The following is a 20,881-nucleotide window of genomic DNA, read 5'->3' on the forward strand; positions in this document are numbered from 1 at the left end:
AGGACAGGAATCAGGGATGTCATTTTGAATCTTCTAATAGTGTGGTGTGAATAATGGAGAATTAGCCACAACTATAAATTCACTGTAATCCAACTATTTTGCACCGTGTTGCTACATATTGGATTGCATTTGTGCACCACTGCCAACGTTACCTGAACAGAATCCCAAATGCTACTATATCTAGTGAAGATTTTCCTTCAGGTGGTAGTGTCCGATTTTTGAGAACAGACCACACATTCTGGTGGCCATACAGTTTGTTCGGCCCTTGAATTAGTGGCATCTTGGATACAATCTCTATTTCAAATACAGTTACACAGTTAATAAAGGAGAGTGAAATTAAGACATAAAGACAAGTTGAGAAATAGGTGTTTATCTGAGACTTGAAAATGAGACGGAGATTCAGTGAAGTACAGGTACAGGAAGGCTGATCTCCTTCTAAAAATGCCCGCATTTCATAGATTCATGGAGTTTAAGGCCAGAAGGGACCATTAGATATCTGCCTGTATATCACAGAGTATGACATTTCACCCCGTCACCTCTGTATTGAGCCCAATAACATTTTTGACTAACACGTATTTTCCAGAAAGACATTCAGTCTTGATCTGAAGACACCAAGATATGGAGAATCCACCACTTCCCTTGGTAGTTTGTTTGAGTGGTTAATCACCGTCACTGTTAAAATTAGTACCTTATTCCTAATTTGTATTTATCTGGCTTCAGCTTCCAGCCTTTAATTCTTGATCTGCCTTTCTCCACTAGAAAAAAGCGCCCATTAATTCCTGGTATTTTCTCCCCCAAAAGGTACTTTATATTGTAAACAAGTCACCTCTTGATCTTCTTTTTGATAAGTTAAACAGATGTAGCTTTTTAGGTCTCTCACTGTAAGGAATTTTCTCAGTTCTCAAATAACTTTTGTGAGTCTTTTCTGCAGCCTCCAAAATTTTCAATCATTTTTAAAATGTGAATGCCAGAACTGGGAGCAAGGTTCCAGTATCGGTCTCACCAATGCAATATACAGAGGTAAAATCACCTCCCTACTCTTTCTGCGCTTGAGGAATGAGAGAGAGCTGAATTGTATTCCAATTAATTTATAACTACTTTCATTTTAAACAATGCAGTTTTTATTTAGTAGTTTTATTAAAGGACAGAGCTCTATGCCCACCAAAATAGAACATTGATATCTATAATTCAGCTTTTTCTCTCTGTGTTGTAGCACATACGCTATGCATCCAAGCCATTCTATGTTCCCCTTTGCTTTATCTTTAATAAAGAACTGAATGTGCTGGAACACCATGGTAGGTCAAGCAGAGGTGAGTTGAGGACATTGTGGTGTCTTTAATACCGTGTCCTCTGGCATTTACGCATGTGACTGACCCATATTTCAATACTTTTGCCAACAATAGTACATGAGGTATGAACACTGAGACTCCCCACAAAGGAAGTGTGACTGGGTCACATTGCTAAATCTCTTCCATTGTAAACCGCTGTTTTTGTTTACCGTTATTGTAAAGATGATTCATTTCGGTTTAATATTAACCAGCTTGGAGGGGCTGAATTTATCTCGCTTGGTTCTAGCTAGCATTCCTATCCTACACATGGTGCAAATCAACTGTCCTTCCAACTTGAAAGAGCTTGAGACAGTAGGGCCCACTGACGCATCGCTTTTGTTCTTGGGGAATTGTTTCCATTGTGCTCTCTAAAATGAGGGAAATTAAAAGCTTTGCTCAGGGCCAGTTCTCTTCATATTTGCCTCAGTTGGGGGGATTCTTGTTGGCTGAAGCTATGCTGGCTGCCTGGCTTTGGGTAGCTCCCTACATTTCCTGGCGCTTTGCAGCGCCGCATGTTAACGGCTTTCAAGCTCTCCCTCTTAGCTGCAGATGATAAAAGGCCTGTTCCCTCATTGGAAGATTGTAACCAAACTGTTCAAACTTAATTTAAATTGGAGTCATTATTCTTGACTTCCTCTTCTTAAAGGCTTGTTTGGACTTGCTGGCACAAAGCAGCTCCTGTGTTCCACCCCACATGTGGCCGAGGGATCTCTGCATTACATTCTTTCAATTGCTTTGCTCTTGTAAATAAGCAACTGAGTGGTGCTTCAGAGCACTTAATAAATATTAACAGAGGGCCCAGTCCTACACCTCTGAAGCCATTGGGAGGGTTGATGTTGACTTTAGTGGAAAGAGAATTGGGCCCTAAGTAGCTCACATATTAGGCTGTTTGCTTTAAAAAAAAAAAATAAATAAAATCTGTGCAGATTTGCACTCCTAGGTCTTAGTCTCTTGGTGTGACACCTGTGGAACTCAACTAGTCTTTTTTTTGGCCCTTGAGGGCAGAGGTAGCAGGGGAGAATGCTATTCAGACCCTCTACTGGCTGTTATGCATGTCAACACCACGGAGTATAAAAGTGCACCCTCGCCAAGGATGTTGCTGGCTTTATCTCCCACAAGCTCCACGAGACCTTGGCAGCAGAGGTAGTTATAGCTAGCGGGAAGATGAGCTTCACCTGTGGTGCTGCATTCCAGAATCTTGAGCTATAGTGTTGGGATTCATTTGGAGGAAGAATTTAGTGGTCTCTGAAGCTCTTTGCATTGTGGATACCAGGCTTGCATAGCTAAAGGATGGAGCTATGAAAAGAGACCTCCATCCTGGTTGATTCCCTCCCCACAAAAAAAATGGTAGGAGCTTAAAAAGCTAGTCCGCAAGAAGGCAGGACTAACTCAGTACCAGATATGGATATCCTTTGACTCGGGTGAAATGGTGGTCAGGGCAGTTGACATGGGGGCATCCGTACTTCAAGCTACTTGGCTGCAGGCATCCAGATTCTACCAGGAGGTTCACAGGAAAGTACAAGACCTGCTTCATGCCAGAGAGGATGTGTCTGAGGAGCAGGTGGTCCTCTTTGCAGCAAGCAAAGGAGATGAGAGGCTGCACTTCCGTTCCTGGGGCTCCGTCTTGCTCCCCGGGTTCCTCCTTCAAGAGAGGAAGAGGAAAAATTCCTGCTCTGGGTGTCTGCTTTCACATCAATGACGGGCAGGAAAGGAGAAGAACAGTATCACGGATGCTGAGGCGTGCCCACTAGGCTCAGTTCCACTGGTGATCTCTGTGGTCTGCATCAAAGAGAGAGAGAGAGAGAGAGAGACCACATTTTCTTCCAAAACAAATGTAAATGAGATTTAGGACAGTTTCCCTGATTTGAAAATCTTTATTCTGGATTTTGTACGAGAATTGTCAGTAGCTCAGTAGAGAGGGCATGAAAAACTGGCCAGGAAAAACTGCTAGTTGACTATTCACAACAAAAAAAAGAGCCTCTGAGTTATTATACAGACTCTCAGAAATCTCCAATTCAAAATCCATGAAGCAGTTCAACCAGGCGGTTGAAGTCTTTTCCAGCATCTAGAAATACCAGAGTAAATATGCACTTAATTCATTTAGGTGCCCAAGTAGAACCCAGAGTCCCCTTATATGCTAAGTTTCTCTGCCTAACTTATATTCTTGGCTCTGGTACTGACCCACTCCCTGCCTCAAACGAGTGTTGTGAGAAATCGCTTTGAGATAATCTGCTGCGGATCACTATTCGTTGTATGTTTTATCATGATGAGTGCAGGGGACCTCTCGAGGTCCCTCCTGTCCTGTGATTCTATGATTACACAGTGGCTAGAGTTTGTGCGGGTCCCCTTGTGAAAAATGAAATAAAAACAAAGATAGGAGGATTGGGGCCCGATTAAATACAAAATGGTGAGGAAATAAAACAATGACACAATTCCAGGAAATTTGATCCTCTGTCCTTAATTCATCTTTGTGTGAAGTAATTCCATAGGTCTTGCCACGGTGTGATACGTTTAGGAGTGGCATGTTAGTAAGCAGGGCTTTGGAGCGGAACCCGGAGCAGCTCCGGAGCAGTGGAGCTGCAGGTTTTTGCCTGGAGCTGGAGCGGAGCCGGAGTACAGCTCCAAAGCCCTGTTAGTAAGGAGAATCTGTACTTGTGGCACACGTGAGTGGCAACCGGTTTGAGGTGGCTCATGTCCATGATCTGTCAACAAAGAGGCTTCTGACTTCTTTTTTTTATAAGACTAAGCTAAGCCACTCGAACCAAGATAAGCATCTAAATGTAAACTTGCACGGAGTTTACTAAATTGGTTTTAAAACACTCCTCTAGTTAACCCAAGGACAGTTTGTCTGTAGACAAGGCCTTGGTAAATTCTTGACACAGTGAACTGATTGCAATATCCTGTTAAGTGTCTGCATGCTGACGACTACTTTGGCAGTGTGACTCTGAGAAGCTATAGTTGTTGCTGCACTAGCCTTCCTACTTACTTTAACAGTGAGGGAGCTAGCCTAGACAGGGACAGTGGACGCTAGTATTTTAGGCTCTGTGCTGTCTAACCCTGTTCGGAACAGGGAACCACAATAGGGTGGTTAAGGGCTAGTCTACACGAGATATTCTGGAATAACGTAGGGTGAGAATTTAAAGTGGAATCGCTGTTTCAGAACAACTTCATGTCTGGATACTTATTCCAGAATCTGCTTCCAAAATCCGTTAAGCTAAGTTGGGAAAAAAGTACTTTTATTCTGGAATAAAAGATTTCAGACCAAGTTATTTCAGAATAATTTGTGTAGCCAAGCTCTAATTTGCTGCCAGCACCCACTGGTAGAGCTTGACCCAGTGGTAGTAAAGGGAAGGAATTTTAGAAATTTTTTAGTATAGATAGGTCTGAATGGGTAAAGTAAATATTGAGATCCTGTCTTTTTATGGTAATTAGCAGGCCCATAGCACTTTTGTTAGAGTAGGGATATTAACTGTAGTTTCTTGGCCAAATCCCTCCTCGGATAATTGTTCAGACTCCTTACATTTTTCCCTACAATTTCTTAATTTCCTGTCTTAAACTTATGTAGTAATTTTATTAAGCAGCTGCTGTATTCACTCCAGAAGTGGCCCCCCTTCTGTGCGAGGGAAGTGATCTATATGTATCCCTTTCTTACTTAATAGGGTGTTGAGACATAATTCATGGCTGTAAGGTGCTTTGAGATTCTCAAACAAAGAGTGCTACTGAAGTTTAGCATATTAATAAAGATCCATAACAAATTAATAAAATCATTGTTTTTCTGAATAAAAAACCAGGCATTCACACTACATACTGTTGTCTTCTTTACAATCTTCCCCTTGTCCCAAGGCTGCTATCACTAAGGTATGCCTTAGTGTTTGAGATGTTCCCGGTCATGGTGTGATATTACGGTATTTACCTGTGCACTATGTGTAACACCTAGACAAGTGTGGGAAGCTTGCCTGAATTTTTGCATTATCTTGCTTTGGTTGGCCTGTATCCTGTTGTTTCTTAAATGATGCCCTTGGAACGTTAAAGGCCCTGTATCTACTTCCTATTTCCCTAAATTTCCTATTCCAGCAAAGCCATGCAGGAACATCATCTATGACGGAGTTGGCAGTCACAGCATATCCTGCTGTATGTGATGAAGGCAGGCGCTGAGGAAATCCATGTTTCATGAAAGGTGATAATCAGTGCCATCTAATGGTTAGATTCAAAGCTCAGCATCCTAGCTACACAAGCAAACTGATTGTGGGGATTGGGGTTACAATGGGATAGCTTCTTGACCTCCTTATAATATGGTTAGGACTTGCTTGTAAGGGCAGGGTCAAACCATATTTTAACTGCTACTCAGCCATGTTAGAGCCCTGGAAAGAGCAGGATTTATTTTCAGGAACTGCTTTCTAGAGTAGAATCTCATGACAACATAAATCACTTCCCCTAGTAGTTTGCTAATGTTTACAGTTGTTAAAGGGACTCTGTCAATGTAGGTTGAAAATACAGGTTTTGAGTTTATACAAATAAAGGAACCACTTTGACTGTTAATACAAAATTTGTCACGATTACAAAAATATTTTTAATTAAAAGTATGCAAGAGTGGTGTGGCTTTAATGTTTCCTGGCAGTGTTTGTAACCCAAATGTCAGAACACTCTGCTGGTTCAGGAAAACCTGAAAGTGGATTGACTGATCGATCATCACTGTAAAAACGTAGTGAAGTGCACAAATAAAAGTAGCATACAAGATGAAAAGGAAATTCCATACTTAAGATTTTCAATTGGAAAAAATGTCAAGTATTAGTAACACGAGTAAGAGAACTGTTTTTTTTGTTTTGTTTTTGTTTTTTTACATGTAATCTGCTGGTGTCCCTTTGCTACACAGACATTTTGCAAACCGCAAGAATATGAACAGAGGAACTCAATGAGTTTGGTGTTTCACATTGTGTACTAAACAGATCTGAGCCTGTCAAACTTTGTTTGACCCCTTCCATGGGCATGTTGCATTAATCTTTTTTTTTTTAATATTATGCAGTAATTAATTTTTTTCATCTCATTTTTAACTTTCAGAATAAACAAAATGCTAGTGCTTTTATGTAGCCGAATGAGAAGAAATGTTTCTGAGGCCTTAAAACCACTACAGAAGATTAAGAAGGGAAAAAATAAAAATAAAAATTGAAGTCCGGAACCAGACTCAAAATTTTTTTCCACATATTAATTGAAAACATAAAGCAAGACACTTCTGTTCATTGTCCCCAGAATGTCCTTGTACTGTTCCAGATTCTTCTTTTTTTTTTTTTTTCATTTTGTCCCCAGAGATTCCTTGGGAGATATTTCCTGCCTCCCTCCCCATTCCTCCTCCTCCTCCTGTAATTTGTTCAATTTATTTTTTTTCTGTTGGAGATCCAATCCTGCAGTCATAAAGCAGGCAAAACTCCCATTTGGAGTAAAGGTTGCAGGGTCAGGCTCTTAATCTGTCATTATTTGAAACAGATTAGAGTGCTGGTAACCACGTTCGTTGGACCCATTCTTTTCAGGATGCAGAACAAACTATAGAAGTTCCTACTCAGGCTGAATACTGGCTTGGGAAGCGTTTCTTGTAGTGTTGCATTAGTATTCTGCTGTGCTTGCATAAGTCGTCTTTGACCTTCCATAGCACTTTCCATCTGGGGATCTCAAAGACCTTTGCAAATATTAACGAATGAACTCTCAAAGCCCCCCTGTAAAATTGGGAAGCATTATCCCTATTTTCACACAGCTTTTCTATGCCCTGTCTCTCAGTGACTAGCTCGGCCATGCGGGAAGCTTGTGGCGGAGCTTGGAACAGAACCCTCAACTTCTATTTTCCAGGTTTGTCTTGTGCGGTAGCCACAACCCCCATTCCATCCTCCCAGCCTGTGCCTAAATGCATTTTAACGAGTTACCAAGATGAATGGCAAGGAGTGGTCAAAACGAATCCCAAGGGCCACATGCAGGCCGTAGCCATCCAGGTTTTCGAATGAGGATGTGGCTTAGAGACAACAAAGCGCAGTGGATCAGGATGGAGCAGTGCAGTGTAGGCCTGTCGCAAAGATCCTTACCATCATGTTAAAGATAAAGGTGGCTTCATAGTGCTCCAATTCATGCCACTTGGATGGGGCCCTGAGGGCCCTGATGATTGACAGTATGGGCCTCAGATGGGTGAAGTTTGGCTGCCTCACTGTATGGGATAAACTTTGTTAAAAACAAGACTGTCAGAAACTACTGTGTCTCTGGTAGTACATTTCTCTTTAATAATTTTCCTGAAAAGCTTTTTCCAGTTGACCTTTGTAAAACCAAAGCTTGTTTTAATGAACATGGGCATTATGAAACACGACAATCCAAGGTCGTGTTGAGTCTTGAATTTTTTGTTTTTAAGTTGCTTTTTTATGTGCTCAGTAAACAAAAACTCCAATGGGCAGACATAAGAAGGAACACTTTTACAAAACTTCTATCGGAACATTTCCAAGGGCTTTACAAGGTTTCAGCCTGGATGCAAATGGGATAGAGTCCCAGAGAGGGTTAGAAGTGAGGGCAAGAGGAATAATCGGATAAAATGGATGTAGACTAGGTGATGGATGCCTACAGGCATAAGTAGGCAAGTAAGAGAGTAAGTCAGAGTATGCAGGAGTAATGCAAATAGTAGGGGGAGAAAGGTGATCAAACAGCAGAGTGTAGTGTGGCCAAAATACCTAAGAATTTGCACTGTTGTAGCCGTGTTGGTCCCAGGATATTAGAGGGTGAATGAGGTAATATCTTTTACTGGACCAACTTCTGTTGGTGAGAGAGACAAGATTTCAAGCTCCACAGAGCTCTTCTACAGGTCTCTCTCACCAACAGAAATTGGTCCAGTAAAAGATATTACCTCCCCCATCTTGTCTTTCAGCATTTTAAATGGCAAGATTGAGTTAATGGGAGCATTTAATTGAGAAGAACAGCTGAGGGTTGGAACGGGCATTCAGTCAGAATTGGCGGTCGCTAGGCAAATGTGCCAGCAGTGAGTTTAGAGGATATGAAGTTAAGACTTCGGCGTGTTTCTAAAAGGTATGCTCTAGTTATGGGCTTGATGCATTCATTACTGGGTGAGGTTCTGTAGCCTGCATAAGCAAGAGGTCAGACTAGATGATCATAACAGTTGTTTGTTATTAAAACCAAGAAGCGGCTGCAGATACTCAAGATAATATGATGGCGATAGATTAGGGACTTGTCAATTAAAACGGGGCAGATGTATTGTCAGAATGAAATAAAATGGCCCTCATTGGTTTAAAAGGCTGTCGCTGGAAAAAGCTTTTTCCTTTATTCAAGAAATCTTGATTTTTAAGATCCTAAATAAGATTTGAGCCCCGATCCTGCAGTGAGCCCATATGGGTCTCTTCACCCATATGGAGTCCTGTTGAAGTCAGTGGGTCACCACACAGGCACGGTAGTCTGCCTACAATGAGTTCATTTGTAGGGCCAGGACTTTGGTCTACAAACGTGTGTGGTGTTAGTCTGGTGGGAATTTCGAGATGCTATGGAGAAAGAAACTGCAAGGTTTGGCTGTGACCTGCGTGTTTGGGTCGTGGAGATCCAAGTGTTGTTGAAGAAGATGCCTGTCTTATGGGCCATTGTGACAGAGAGCATGGTGGTGGTGTAGACAGTAATCGATAAAGGGGAGAGTTTGGAAGGGAAGACAAGGGATTTGGCTTTAGCTGTGTTAAGTTTAAACTGATGATTGATATCTAGGACTCCTAGGATTTGTTGCTTCCTGTCACTGACTCATTCTTTGGCCTTGAATAAGTCACTGGACGTCTGTATCTGTTTTGCCATCTGTAAAATTAGGGAGATGTGAGGCTTGCTTAATGTTCATATATCATATTGAGACTCTTGGATAATAGGTGTTATATAAATGCAAAACAGTATTTTTCCCTTGGTGGAACTGCATTATGTCAGCTTGGAACTTTTTCAATTAGTGTTTCCATTTTCTTTTAAATTTATAGTGCCATCCACCAAGGAGTTATATAGCTGAATAATACATATGCTATTATATTTGTATTTTTGGATTGTAGCTAAGATGCAGGTAATTAGAAAGGATGTGCAGTGTTGATTTAGGATATACATAAGGAGCATTGCAAATAAATAGACCATCACTAGATGGCAGCCTCTCTCTAAGTTCTAAATAGTCATTTCTTGGCAAAACTCTCTACCTGATTACCGTGCAATAAAAACTACCATAATCAATACTGTAACAACATCCTAGCTTTCGTGAATGTCAGGTCGCTGTCTCTTCAGATGCTTATTCCAAAGGCAGAAACTGGATAGCACTGAAGAAGGCTGTGTTGTGAACTTCAAAGAATTGCATGCCTTTTTACTCTGCTTTTTGTCAATGACCATGAAATGTGCGTAGAATTGGACTTATTTAAAAGCTTTCTTTTGCAATCAATGCAGAATAAGTAAAGACCCTAAATTTGTAGGGTTTCCGCCCTATTACGACTCTTCTGATAATGGGGGATTGAAAGTGCATAACTCAAGTTGTAAGAATACATCATAAGGACAGAGTCCTGTGGCACCTTTAAGACTAACAGATGTATTGGAGCATAAGCTTTCGTGGGTGAATGCCCACTTCGTCAGACGCATGTCATAAGGATAATTATTCAACATTTTCCCCCTCAGCGCTTATTCCCATTTTGATTTTTACTGTAGACACAGAAGGATGCTATCTTGGGTTCAGAAAGTGAAATGTTCAAGTGATTTAGGAGCACAAACGCCACCAAAAGCCAGACCTGTTCCTAAATCACTTAGATGCTTTTCTCCCCCAGCATTACGTAAAATGTTCACTAGGAGCCACCTAGTTGACCGCCTTCTCTAAAGGGTTACTAGATACATCTGTTGAGTTGGTTTTTTTTGTATTTCTGTAGTTTATCTTTTCATCCCCAACCTTTCAAATCACTGGACAGCAGTAGTGAATTAAGATAATCAGTCTCTGAAATTACATATCACTTTAAAACACACTTGCTGTAAACTTCGAGGTTTGCAGGAGTATCAGCGAGTCGGTCAAGAAGGCTAAATTCAGAATTAGATGTCTTAAAATTGTCAGTGTCTTTGGGATATCCTGTGGATTGTAAGCCTGTATTTAAGTTTCTAGCATGAGTGGAAAAGTTTTAATGTGCTTATGATCAGAAAAAAAGTACCTTTCATACTTTACATCACTCTTATCTTTCTGGAATAACATCTGCTTATTTTGTTGCCAAGACCAAGTTTGTTAGGCTTACAGAGGCAATGTATCTGCCGACGGATGAGTTGTATGTAATCTAGTCTGCCTCACAGAATTGTCGGTGATGATGCTGTTACAGTGTTTTCTGTCTCTGATGTATGGAGCAAAAAGAACATTGTTTGATTTTGTTTATTTTTAGGTGTCAATCTGAGCTTTCCATGCAGGGAGTAATCAAATCTTATATGGGAGTTCTCTGTTTGGGAATATGGGAACCCAAGAAGTCCTGTTGAATGACTTCCGTGTGTGTGAATTTAGTGCATATGGATGTTATTGGATTGACCCCATTCGAGATTACCTATTTGTCCCCAGCATGGAAGATGAATGCAAGCTTCCCCCAGGCCTTTCTGCCTTTGTTCATTACCTCTGACAGTGAAGACCACTTGGGAGGTGAGGTGGGGAGTTCAGTCCCATGTCCCACTTATTCCAGCAGCTGTGCTGACCGTGGTAACAAGGGGGCAATTTGTGTCAGCAGAGACTGTGCTTTTCTCATGTGACTTGTCCTCTGGGAGCTGATCTGAAGCCCACAGAGTCACTTCATAAAGGCCACCAATCACCCGTCCAATCGCAGCCCCTTTTGGTCTCTCCTGGCTTAGCTGGATTTGAACTGCTGACCTAAATAGAGGTGGAAGGTTCTGTGTCCAGTTACTAGTGCTCTGAATAGACACACTGTGGTCCGTGAGAGAAACAGGAATGAAAGCAAATGTTTGTTGAATGGAAAAGAGGAAAACATGAGTGTGAGACAAGAATATTCTCAAACACAAGTTAAAATCAGAAGTAAAGTGCCACTTTACATGCGCCCCACCCCACCCCACTTGGTCCATAGGCTATTGGTTATGGTTTAACGACGAGCATTTTGTGAATTTATTCTAAGTAATTATATAAACAGGTGACGCAATTCTAACCTCTGTGGAAACTCTTTCTTAGGTCTGTCTATGATGGCGAAGAGCATGGTCGTTTCATGGAAAAGCTGGAAGCCCGAATTCGAAACCATGACCGAGAGATTGAGAAAATGTGCAACTTCCATTACCAGGGCTTTGTAGATTCTATCACGGAGCTCCTGAAAGTTAGGGGAGAAGCCCAGAAGCTTAAGGTAAGAGACCAATTTAGCAAAGACATCTCTGTTATCAAAGGGTAATATTGTGGCATAGTGAAATATTTTCATTACTGACTTAGGGCTTGTCTTCACTGCACTGTTAGCTTGAGGTGTAGCTTGAGTTTTGCTCCTAACATGACTCCCGTCCCGTCCCCCACAGAAATCTTGAGTTAAGGGGTGATTTAAGCTTGAGCTAGCTGGTCCATCGGGAGGGATGGGTTGAAGCTTCAAGCTGGTAATGCAGTTGGGGATGCAGTAGCTCATGTTACAACTGATCAACTGCGAATTCATTCACTCTGTGTAGTTCGAGTGTTTTGCAGTGTGGTCGCTCTGGGTACGTCTACATTGCAGTTGGAAGTGTGATTGTAGACCTACGCGAGCTAGCTTTGATACTAGTAGTGGTGAGTCTACGACAGCATGGACTTCAGTGCAGTCTAGCCCCTTGAGTATATAACCTGGGTCGCATGGGTTATATGCATACACTGTGAGACGCTGTGGCTCCGTTGCTATTGGTACCCTAGCTGGCTACATTAAAGCTAGCTCGGTTATGCTTTCATGTTTCGCAGTCGCTCCCTGCCCCCTCAGTACAGCTTAGCCATACCCTGTAACTCTGCTCTCATTTGAGCTAGGCTGAGAGTTGAAGTTTGACAATGATCCTAAATTATTTTGGCTAGTGGAAACCTGGAGGATTGTGAGAAACGTCAGAAGGACCAAGGCCTTGTCTAAACTTGAAAAGCTTTGCTGGTCATTTACACCACTATAGCTATACTAGCAAATGCTTCTAGTATAGACGCACCTTAGACCAGCAAAAGACTGCACTTTTGCCAGTATAGCTTATACCAATTCCCTCAGTGAAATAAGCTTTAAGTGCAGATCAGCAGTGGCAAGCAAACTAGGGATGAGCTCTGAGGGGAAAGAGAGAACCCAGATGATGATGGAGTCTGTTCTAGGTATAGGGGGCAGGTGGAGTAACAGGTGACCTCGGAACTTTCTCTCAGACACTCTAACCTAAAATGTGGAGAATGAACAATTTTGTGAGTTCTAAAAATGTAACATCAGAACAAACCCTCCCTCGTCTGAGTTTCCGGAATTGGGGAAGCTGCCTCATTTTCTTGTGGTATTTTCTTGAGGGTGGTGTAGGGCATGATTGATGTGGAGGTGTGTATTCTCGAGGCCTAGTTTCGTTACAGGTTTCAACAGCAAGGAGTCACCGATAGTTTGACAGAAACCATCCAAGAACAGTGAATTGCTGGCTCTTTAGTGACAATGACACCCTCCACCCCCCAAAGACACCTTGATTGTCTCCGGAGTGTAACACAGCTAGCCTTTCTCACTTGGAAGGATGGGGCAGCCTGACGTGGGACCTTTGGGTGGTTGTATGGAAGTCTAAGTGCAGAAGATGTGTCAGGGGAGGATACTAAAAATTTCCCAGAAAAATTCTTTGGAGAGTAAAAAAGTTTCATCTTCTAATATGCTGAGGTTTTAAAAGTAACCGTACGTTTCTTTATTGCAGTGCATGTGTAAGGCATATCCTAGCAGGACTTCAGGTTTTACTCATACAGGCCCACCATCCTGCAGTTGTGCATGCAGGGAAACTCCCACTCTTGCCCGGAGGCCCATTGACAGGCAACGCGATTGCAGGATTAAGGCCAAAGAACATATGAAAGAAACAGCCTACTCTTATACCATTGTTTCTAGCCAAGAATACGACATTCTTTGAAAAGACTTGTTGTGGTTTCTCAATCTACAAATCACTTCTTTATTGGTGGCACACTGTGAAGTCCATTCATGTGCCCTTAGGGATCCCTCGATTTCCATAGCTATCTGATTTATAAAATGGCCCAAGAGAAGAATATGCAGAAATCTGTTTGTGAAAAGTAGTGGAATCCTTCTCATGAGGGTTTCCCTGGAGACCCATCCATGGATCCAGTGGAGAGTGTTCATTGTGTTCCAACTATTCATTCAGTACAGTATTTGGTTTTGGTTTTTTCCTCAATAGTTTTAGTCTTACATAGTTCCACAGCATATGCATTAAATCTACATCTTCAGTATTTCACCTACAGCATTTATCATTTATATATGCTTTTTTTAAAGTTTCTGGAGTCTTGTGTAATCTTATATTTACAGAATTGCCTTTCAGGCACTCTAAATAGCAGGACTCAACCCCATCCCACCCCGCAGGCCACTGAAGTGCAAACACCGCTGGGGTGAAACATGGCACAACACTAACTGTTTACAATACAAAGTGAAGAAGACTGCTCTGTCCATTTTAGGTGTCAGAATTCAAGTTGAAATTTGCATCAGAACATCAGGGTTAAGTTCTCTAACTTTTTCAGGCAATACTGTGTGCTTATTAAGGCTGACACATAGTCAGGAACTCTTATTATTATCTTATTATTTTTACGACTCATCCAGAAGATATCTCCCAACAATGCAGCTCTCCACTGGGACACTGGTTCGTTATGGTCTCCCTACCTTAGCTGTATAGGCTCTGCTGTGCTACCAGGAGTAGCAAGTTACGTTTTGCCAGAAAAGTAACCCAGATGTAACTAAATAGTCACAGGAACAGATCTTCAAAAAGGCGTCACTCTTACCTGGACAAATTTCTAATCATGGCAACATTTAAACTTCTGCTTACTCTTTGATTATAACTGTGCAGCCTTAAGGTTGCACGAATTCACTTTTTTACATTTAATCTCTCCTAGTTTTACTTTTTTAAAATAACCTTTTGCTTATTTGGCTTGTAAAATATTGTACCATGAATGTCCTCGGTACCATGTACTGCACTCTCTTCTCCTTCATATTCCTGCTCATAACTCCTTTCAGTTGTCCTCTCATTGCTCTTCTCCTGCCCTCCATCTGATTGTTCCTATGTTATAATTAATTTAAACAAATGCCTGGTACCACATGTTCCATATAGAGAAGAATGAACTAAGTAAGCCCCTCTCATGATCCTTCACTACCATATCCTCATCCTTCCCATGTCCCCACCTGCTGTTTGTTACCCCTTGCTGTGCTTGTCTGTCTTAGATTATAAAATCTCCAAATCTCTTTGTCTGAAAAGCTGTGTGTGTGTCTATGGAACTCCTATGTAAATAATCATCTGTTTTTCTGTGTGTGTCTGTGACTCTAAAAAACAGAATGTACAAGGGCGGAACGGATTCCTGTTCGTTTTTGCTTTAGCTGGGATTGAGATGTAATTTTAATAGGAGACTTGTATAGACTTGGCATCTTTTTTGGGGCAGGTTTAAATTAGCCTACGTGAATTCTTTTTCCTAGTAAGATTTTTCGGAGTATAAGAAAATAAAATAATCTTCAGAGGAGATACCATGCTTCTACTTGAAATATCTCAGTACATCATAAAGGAAATGAGCAGTTTTTGTGTAGGGCAGTTAGCCAGGAGAACTGAACCTCCTGCAGGAGGTGGGGGGAGCGCTGCTATGCGACCACTCCGGTGAAGTTGTAAAAAGTTAAGTCATGAGGTGAATCCTTCTTGTCTGCAATGCGATAAGTTTATGGCAACAAGCACAAGCAGTTAAAAAAGTCTGGCCGTCATGGGGGCTGGACAGTTCAGGCAACTGGTATTGGGGCGGCTGTTTAAAACCTTTCACCACTAGGTCACCAGTTTAAATCTGACCCAAGTTGAAAGTGGCCAAAAATCATTGCCACCTGTTGGCCAATCAGCAGCCACTGTGGAATGAGTTGCGTCTTGGTCCTCTTTATATCACAGATCCTCCACACAACATCATAATTGTCTTGTCTACATTTTTGTGAGAGATGTAAAGGATTGAATGGCTTATGGAGACTGAATGATCCTTCCACCTCTAGAATTGGAGTATTCCAGGTTACGTTTGAGGTACATTGTGGGGCAGTTTAGGGGAAGTTTTCACTGCCATACATGTTGTAGTGGATAAGCAGAGGACCTCATTTCTAGGGTGTCAGTCTGGCATGTTTCACTAATACTAATTCATTCAGAAATCTTAGGGCTGGTCCACACTGGGGCGGGGGATCGATCTAGGAAACGCAACTTCAGCGACGAGAATAGCGTAGCTGAAGTCGACATTTCCTAGCTCGAACTAAGTTTACTTACTGCGGGTCCATGCGGTGCAGGCAAGCTCCCCCGTCGACAGCGGTTCCTCCTCTCGATGAGCAGGAGTTCCGCAGTCGACGGGGGAGCGCTTCTGGGATCGATTTATCGCATCCAGATGAGACGCGATAAATCGATCCCAGAAGATCGATCTCTACCCGCCGAATCGGGCGGGTAGTGTGGACCTACCCTTAGTTGCTGCTCTTTCCTCAGCATGGCCGCAGCAGCAGATCCTTGCTATGGCAGCCATAGCAATTGGTCAAGACATCAGAGTTTGTAGTGAGTAATGGTTTCATATAAGGGGATCATGACAGGGTGAAGAGTTGAGTATAAGCCAGGGGTGGGCAAACTACAGCCTAGGGGGCCGCATCCGGCCCACCAGACGTTTTAATCTGCCCCTTGAGCTCCAGCTGGGGAGCGGGGTCGGGGGCTTTCCCCACTCTGCGTGGCTCCCAGAGGCAGCGGCATGTCCCCCCTCTGGCTCCTACACGTAGGGGCAACCAAGGGGCTCGGCACGCTGCCCCCACCCCAAGCGCTGCCCCCACAGCTCCCATTGGCCAGGAACCGCGGCCAATGGGAGCTGCAAGGGCGGTACCTGTGGACAGGGCAGTGTGCAGAGCCGCCTGGCTGCGCCCCCGGGTAGGAGTCGGAGGGGGGACATGCCGCTGCTTCTGAGAGCTGCTTGAGGTAAGCGTCACCCAGAGCCTGCACCCCGACCACCTCCTGCACTCCAACACTCTGCCCCAGCCCTGATCCCCCTCCCGCCCTCAGTCCCAGCCCAAAGCACCCTCCTGCACCCCCAACCCCTCATCCCCAGCCCCACCCCAGAGCCCACACCCCCAGCCGGAGCCCTTACCCCCCTGCATCCCAACCCTTTGCCCCAGCCCGGATCCCCCTCCCACACCCTGAACTCCTCATTTCTGGCCGCACCCCACACCCCAGTTTCGTGAGCATTCATGGCCCGCCATACACTTTCCATAACCAGATGTGGCCCTCAGGCCAGAAAGTTTGTCCATTCCTGGTATAAGCTCAACTACTCTTCTGCTGGAAACAGGTGATGAGGGTGGGCTGCTTGCTACAAGGGGGGAGGGATAGCTTAGTGGTTTGAGCATTGGCCTGCTAAACCCAGGGTTTTGAGCTCAATCCTTGAGGGGGCCACTTAAGGATCTGGGGCAAAAATCAGTACTTGGTCCTGCTAGTGAAGTCAGGGGGTTGGACTCGATGACCTTTCGGGGTCCCTTCCAGTTCTATGAGCTAGGTATATCTCCATAATCCATTGTGTTGTTTTGTTCTCTGTGGTAGCTCAGGGTGCTGTGATTCTGGCTCTCGCTCCTTTTGTATAAAATCCAAGAAATTCATGTAATTTTTTTAAGTTATGGATTAGTTTTTAAAATTCAGTGATGAGAGAGCTGAGCAAGAAGTTGAAATCCAATGGAAGCTTGCAGACAGCAGTAGATCAGTGCAATTCTGTGTAAACTCATATGTGTACTCTACCAAAATTCTTTTTGGTCAATTTTTCCTCCCTAGCCAAAGAATGTGTAACAGGGTGGCTCGCCCCTTAAGGGCTGAAGAACTTGGGCTAGCCAACCCTGATGACAGAATTATCCAGTTCACCTGGGGTGAATTGGATAATTCCCTATAAAGAACAGCAAGTGGCTGCAATAAAGGGGGAAGCTCAGGAAGCTGTTATAGTGTCTGCAGAGAGAAAGAGAGAGGCTCTCCATGGCAGAGGGGCCTGGGAGAAAACCTGACCAAGCCGGGGAAGGATGGCAAAGGCTCCAGGCAGTAAGTTCTGGGAGAAGGAAGAGAAACCTTTTTTTTGTGTGGACTTATGAATGGACTTGGTTTTGGGGTTTGATTTTTATTTGCGGTTTATTTTATATTAATGAACTCAGTCCCCAATGAGGGGTAATTTTTGACCCCAAAAAAGCCCGAAATGAAATTTATTTGAACAGTCCAAGACGGGAAACTGAGGCAGGCTGCCTGTAGTTTGACCCTGTACTAAACAGGCATGCATGTGAGGCAGCCGGCCCTGTTACAATATGTAAACCCCTTCGTTTGGGACAGGAACTATCTTAATTTTTGTGTGTTATACAGGAGCAAGCCCAGTGCCCTTTATAGCTATAAACTTTATATAACTTGATAACTATAACTGTTGATCCAGAGAATTTAGACTTTTCAGGATTGAACATCACTGTTTCAAGAACAGGTACCACGTCGACGTGGATTCATCCACTTCTCCCCTTCCCCGTCAACTACTTTGAACAGTTCATATAAACTGCCGTATGAAACAGCATGTGAGCTAATCAATATTCAGTTTATAAGAAGCCATTCACTTGCTGACAAAAAATGCACTTGACTCAGGGACCAGATCATGCCTCCTTTACTCCTATAGAATAGAATTCAAGTAGTGAGTTACAACTTTACATGAATAACAATGGCAGAATATTGTGCTATGGGGCACAGCTTTTCAAAGGTGGCATCTCGCCGTGTTACCCCTTGCTGTCTTCCACTGGTGTCTAGTAACTGGCAAGAAACTCTTGTATGGCCACCTTCATATCATCTGTGCTGCTCTTAGAATCTTTCCTTATGTCAGAAAATCCACTGAATGCCACAGAAAGCCAAATTAACCACATCTATTTTAGGGGGCGCAGAAGGAAATTGTAAGAAATTGCAGGGAAGCTGGTGAAATCCATAGTAAAGGCTCTTGTGCAAATACCTCTTGATTACATGTAAATTTTAAAATTAATTTTTTTTTTTTTTCTTTTCCTCCCACAGCATCAAGTGACAGACACGAATAGAAAACTGCAGAGTGAAGGGAAGGAAGTAAGCCCTGTATTTTTAAAAGCCTCCCTTATATGATCTATTAGCTTTGAATATTTTAATGTATTATAATACCGTTAGAATGCACAGACTTCTTGTTTCAGAAGTCCACAGCTGTGTGGGCAATACTATTGATCACTTGTGTGACCATAGTGTTAAATCTGTATAATACTTGTGATACCTGTACCTAATTGTCATTAGATGTAATGGGGATGCGTATGAAGCGACCATCCCTTTCCATAATTTGTGGGTTAAAACTGAATGGACGGGGAAACCTGGAAAGCATGAAGACTTTGAAATGATAATGAACATACAGTGGGCTCAATCCTTCATCCCTTACTAGTGCCAATAAACACTGAAGGGTCAGGCTCCCAGTTTGCAGAGCAGTACAGCAGCAGTAAGTCAACGAGGTCTTCAGCTGCATATGTGGAGGCATCAAACCAGGGAGCAAGTGAAGCTCTATATGTTTTGGGTGTGGTTTCCCCTTTAACTGCATTCAGTCTTCTCCATCTTAAAACTAAAGGCATATTGACAAATTGAAGGGAAATTGTTGGATAGCAACACAGTTGATTAGTGAGCTAGAGGCACTGATATATGAAGAAAGATCAGTGCCAATTGTGTGCATATATATAATATAGGAGAAGTGTCTAGAAACGTCTATTCCTGCAACTCATCTTCTCCTCCTCCTGGAGGGACTCTCACCACTTGCTCCTTATTCCCATAAAAATCTTCTGCTCTTCACGCCTCTTCCATCTTCCTAGTTCACAAAGAAATTCACTTTATTGTCAGTACTTTCAAAGTAAGTACTTTGGTTTATGGGCTTCAGAGGTGGAAAAGACCTATTCCATCTTCCTGCCAATGTTGGACAGTTCCCTGCGGTAAATGTCAGTGTTTTGAAAAACGGTGACCCCAACAGTGTGCTGCTGGCGAGTGCACTGTTCATAAATCCCTAGGACTGGCTCTGGAAGAGATTGAGATAGCCAACTAATAACTTCGTGACGGCCGAGAGGACATCAGTGTACATGAGTCTGAATGGGGTAAACACCAAGGAATGGGGGAGATTATTTAGGCTGATCCAGGGAGGCATAGCTATCAGAATAAAGGGCTATGATTAAGAAAAGGAAAAGTCAGACTTGATAGAAAAGAAAGAGGCTCTGCCTATGGGAGGAAGACCATGACCAACAGCCCTGCTCTTCAGGCACAATGGAACTCACTACAATAAGGATATGTCTTCACTACCCACCGTATTGGCGGGTAGCAATCGATTTATCCAGGATCAATATATCGTGTTTCGTTAAGATGCGATATAGCGATCCCCGAAGGCGCTCACCGTCGACTCCGGAACTCCACCAGAGCGAGTGGCGGTAGCGCAGTCGACGGGGGAGCCGCGGCCTTCAATCCCGCGCTTTGTGGACCCCAGGTAATTTGATCCAAGATACTTCGACTTCAGCTACGCTATTCGCGTAGCTGAAGTTGCGTATCTTGGATCGATTCCCCTCCCCAGTGTAGACCAGCCCTAAGGGTAAAGCTCTTTTATGCGAGAGACGGAGCTTCTCTTGGGTGTCAGCCCAAGACTGTGAAATGAACTCCCTCAGGAGCTGAGTGCAAGGTGCATTTCTTTGCCCTCATCTATTCTAACATAAATGTATAACTCTGTGTGTGTGTGTGCTCGCACGCGCGTTTAAAAAAAAAAAAAAAATAGAAGCAAAACACTCCCCTGCACACACTTCTTCCCTTGGGCACGTTTGTTCTGTTTCTTCATGTACTACTAAAAAGGTGCTAAGATAGACAATGTATGAATGCAGTATAAGAACCGACGTAGAATGGAAAAGAAAAAGACCTATTGGAGTGAGGACTAGTCTCCCAAGGGAAGTGGTGGAGGCCGTGATACTTCGGCCATTTAAAATTTGACAACCACTAGCAAAGTGTGTGGAGAGATAATCTGTCTCTGGCTGAGGGGGATGGAACTGATGCTTCTCACGGAGATTAGAGCTGGCAAACCTAAGGGGAAAAACAAACTCAAACCACTTCCATAAAACAAACAAATCAAGCAACCAACCAAAGTGGGAAACCAGAAATCCCCAAGAACCCCAAAAAGAAAACAACCAAAACCCCAAACAAATCCCAAATCAAAACCAGAACATCCCTCCCCACTCCTTCCCCCATCTCCCCTTTCAAACTCCCACTCAAACGCCCTTGTTTGTTTACACCTGTGTTCGTTGGCTCCTGTGCTGCTGCACCTCTGCCTCTGGCTGGCTGACTGGCTGCTTTTATAGGCCCCCTCATCAGGG

The 20,881-nt window shown here is 43.1% G+C and overlaps 1 protein-coding gene across 5 annotated transcripts in view; it reads left to right on the forward strand.

The window, feature by feature from the left end:
* Window positions 1–11,512: 11,512 nt before the first annotated feature.
* EXOC6B (exocyst complex component 6B) overlaps window positions 11,513–20,881 on the forward strand; it is a 374,729-nt gene continuing 365,360 nt past the window's right edge. For all 5 annotated transcript variants that reach the window (XM_034770772.1, XM_034770773.1, XM_034770774.1 and 2 more), the window contains exons 1-2: window positions 11,513–11,677; window positions 18,546–18,593. In XM_034770772.1, coding sequence (XP_034626663.1) covers window positions 11,546–11,677; window positions 18,546–18,593 — 180 coding nt within the window. In that variant the 5' untranslated portion in view covers window positions 11,513–11,545. The remainder of the gene's footprint in view (window positions 11,678–18,545; window positions 18,594–20,881) is intronic.

Source organism: Trachemys scripta, chromosome 5, assembly GCF_013100865.1.
Source record: "Trachemys scripta elegans isolate TJP31775 chromosome 5, CAS_Tse_1.0, whole genome shotgun sequence".
Classification (NCBI taxonomy): Eukaryota; Metazoa; Chordata; order Testudines; family Emydidae; genus Trachemys; species Trachemys scripta.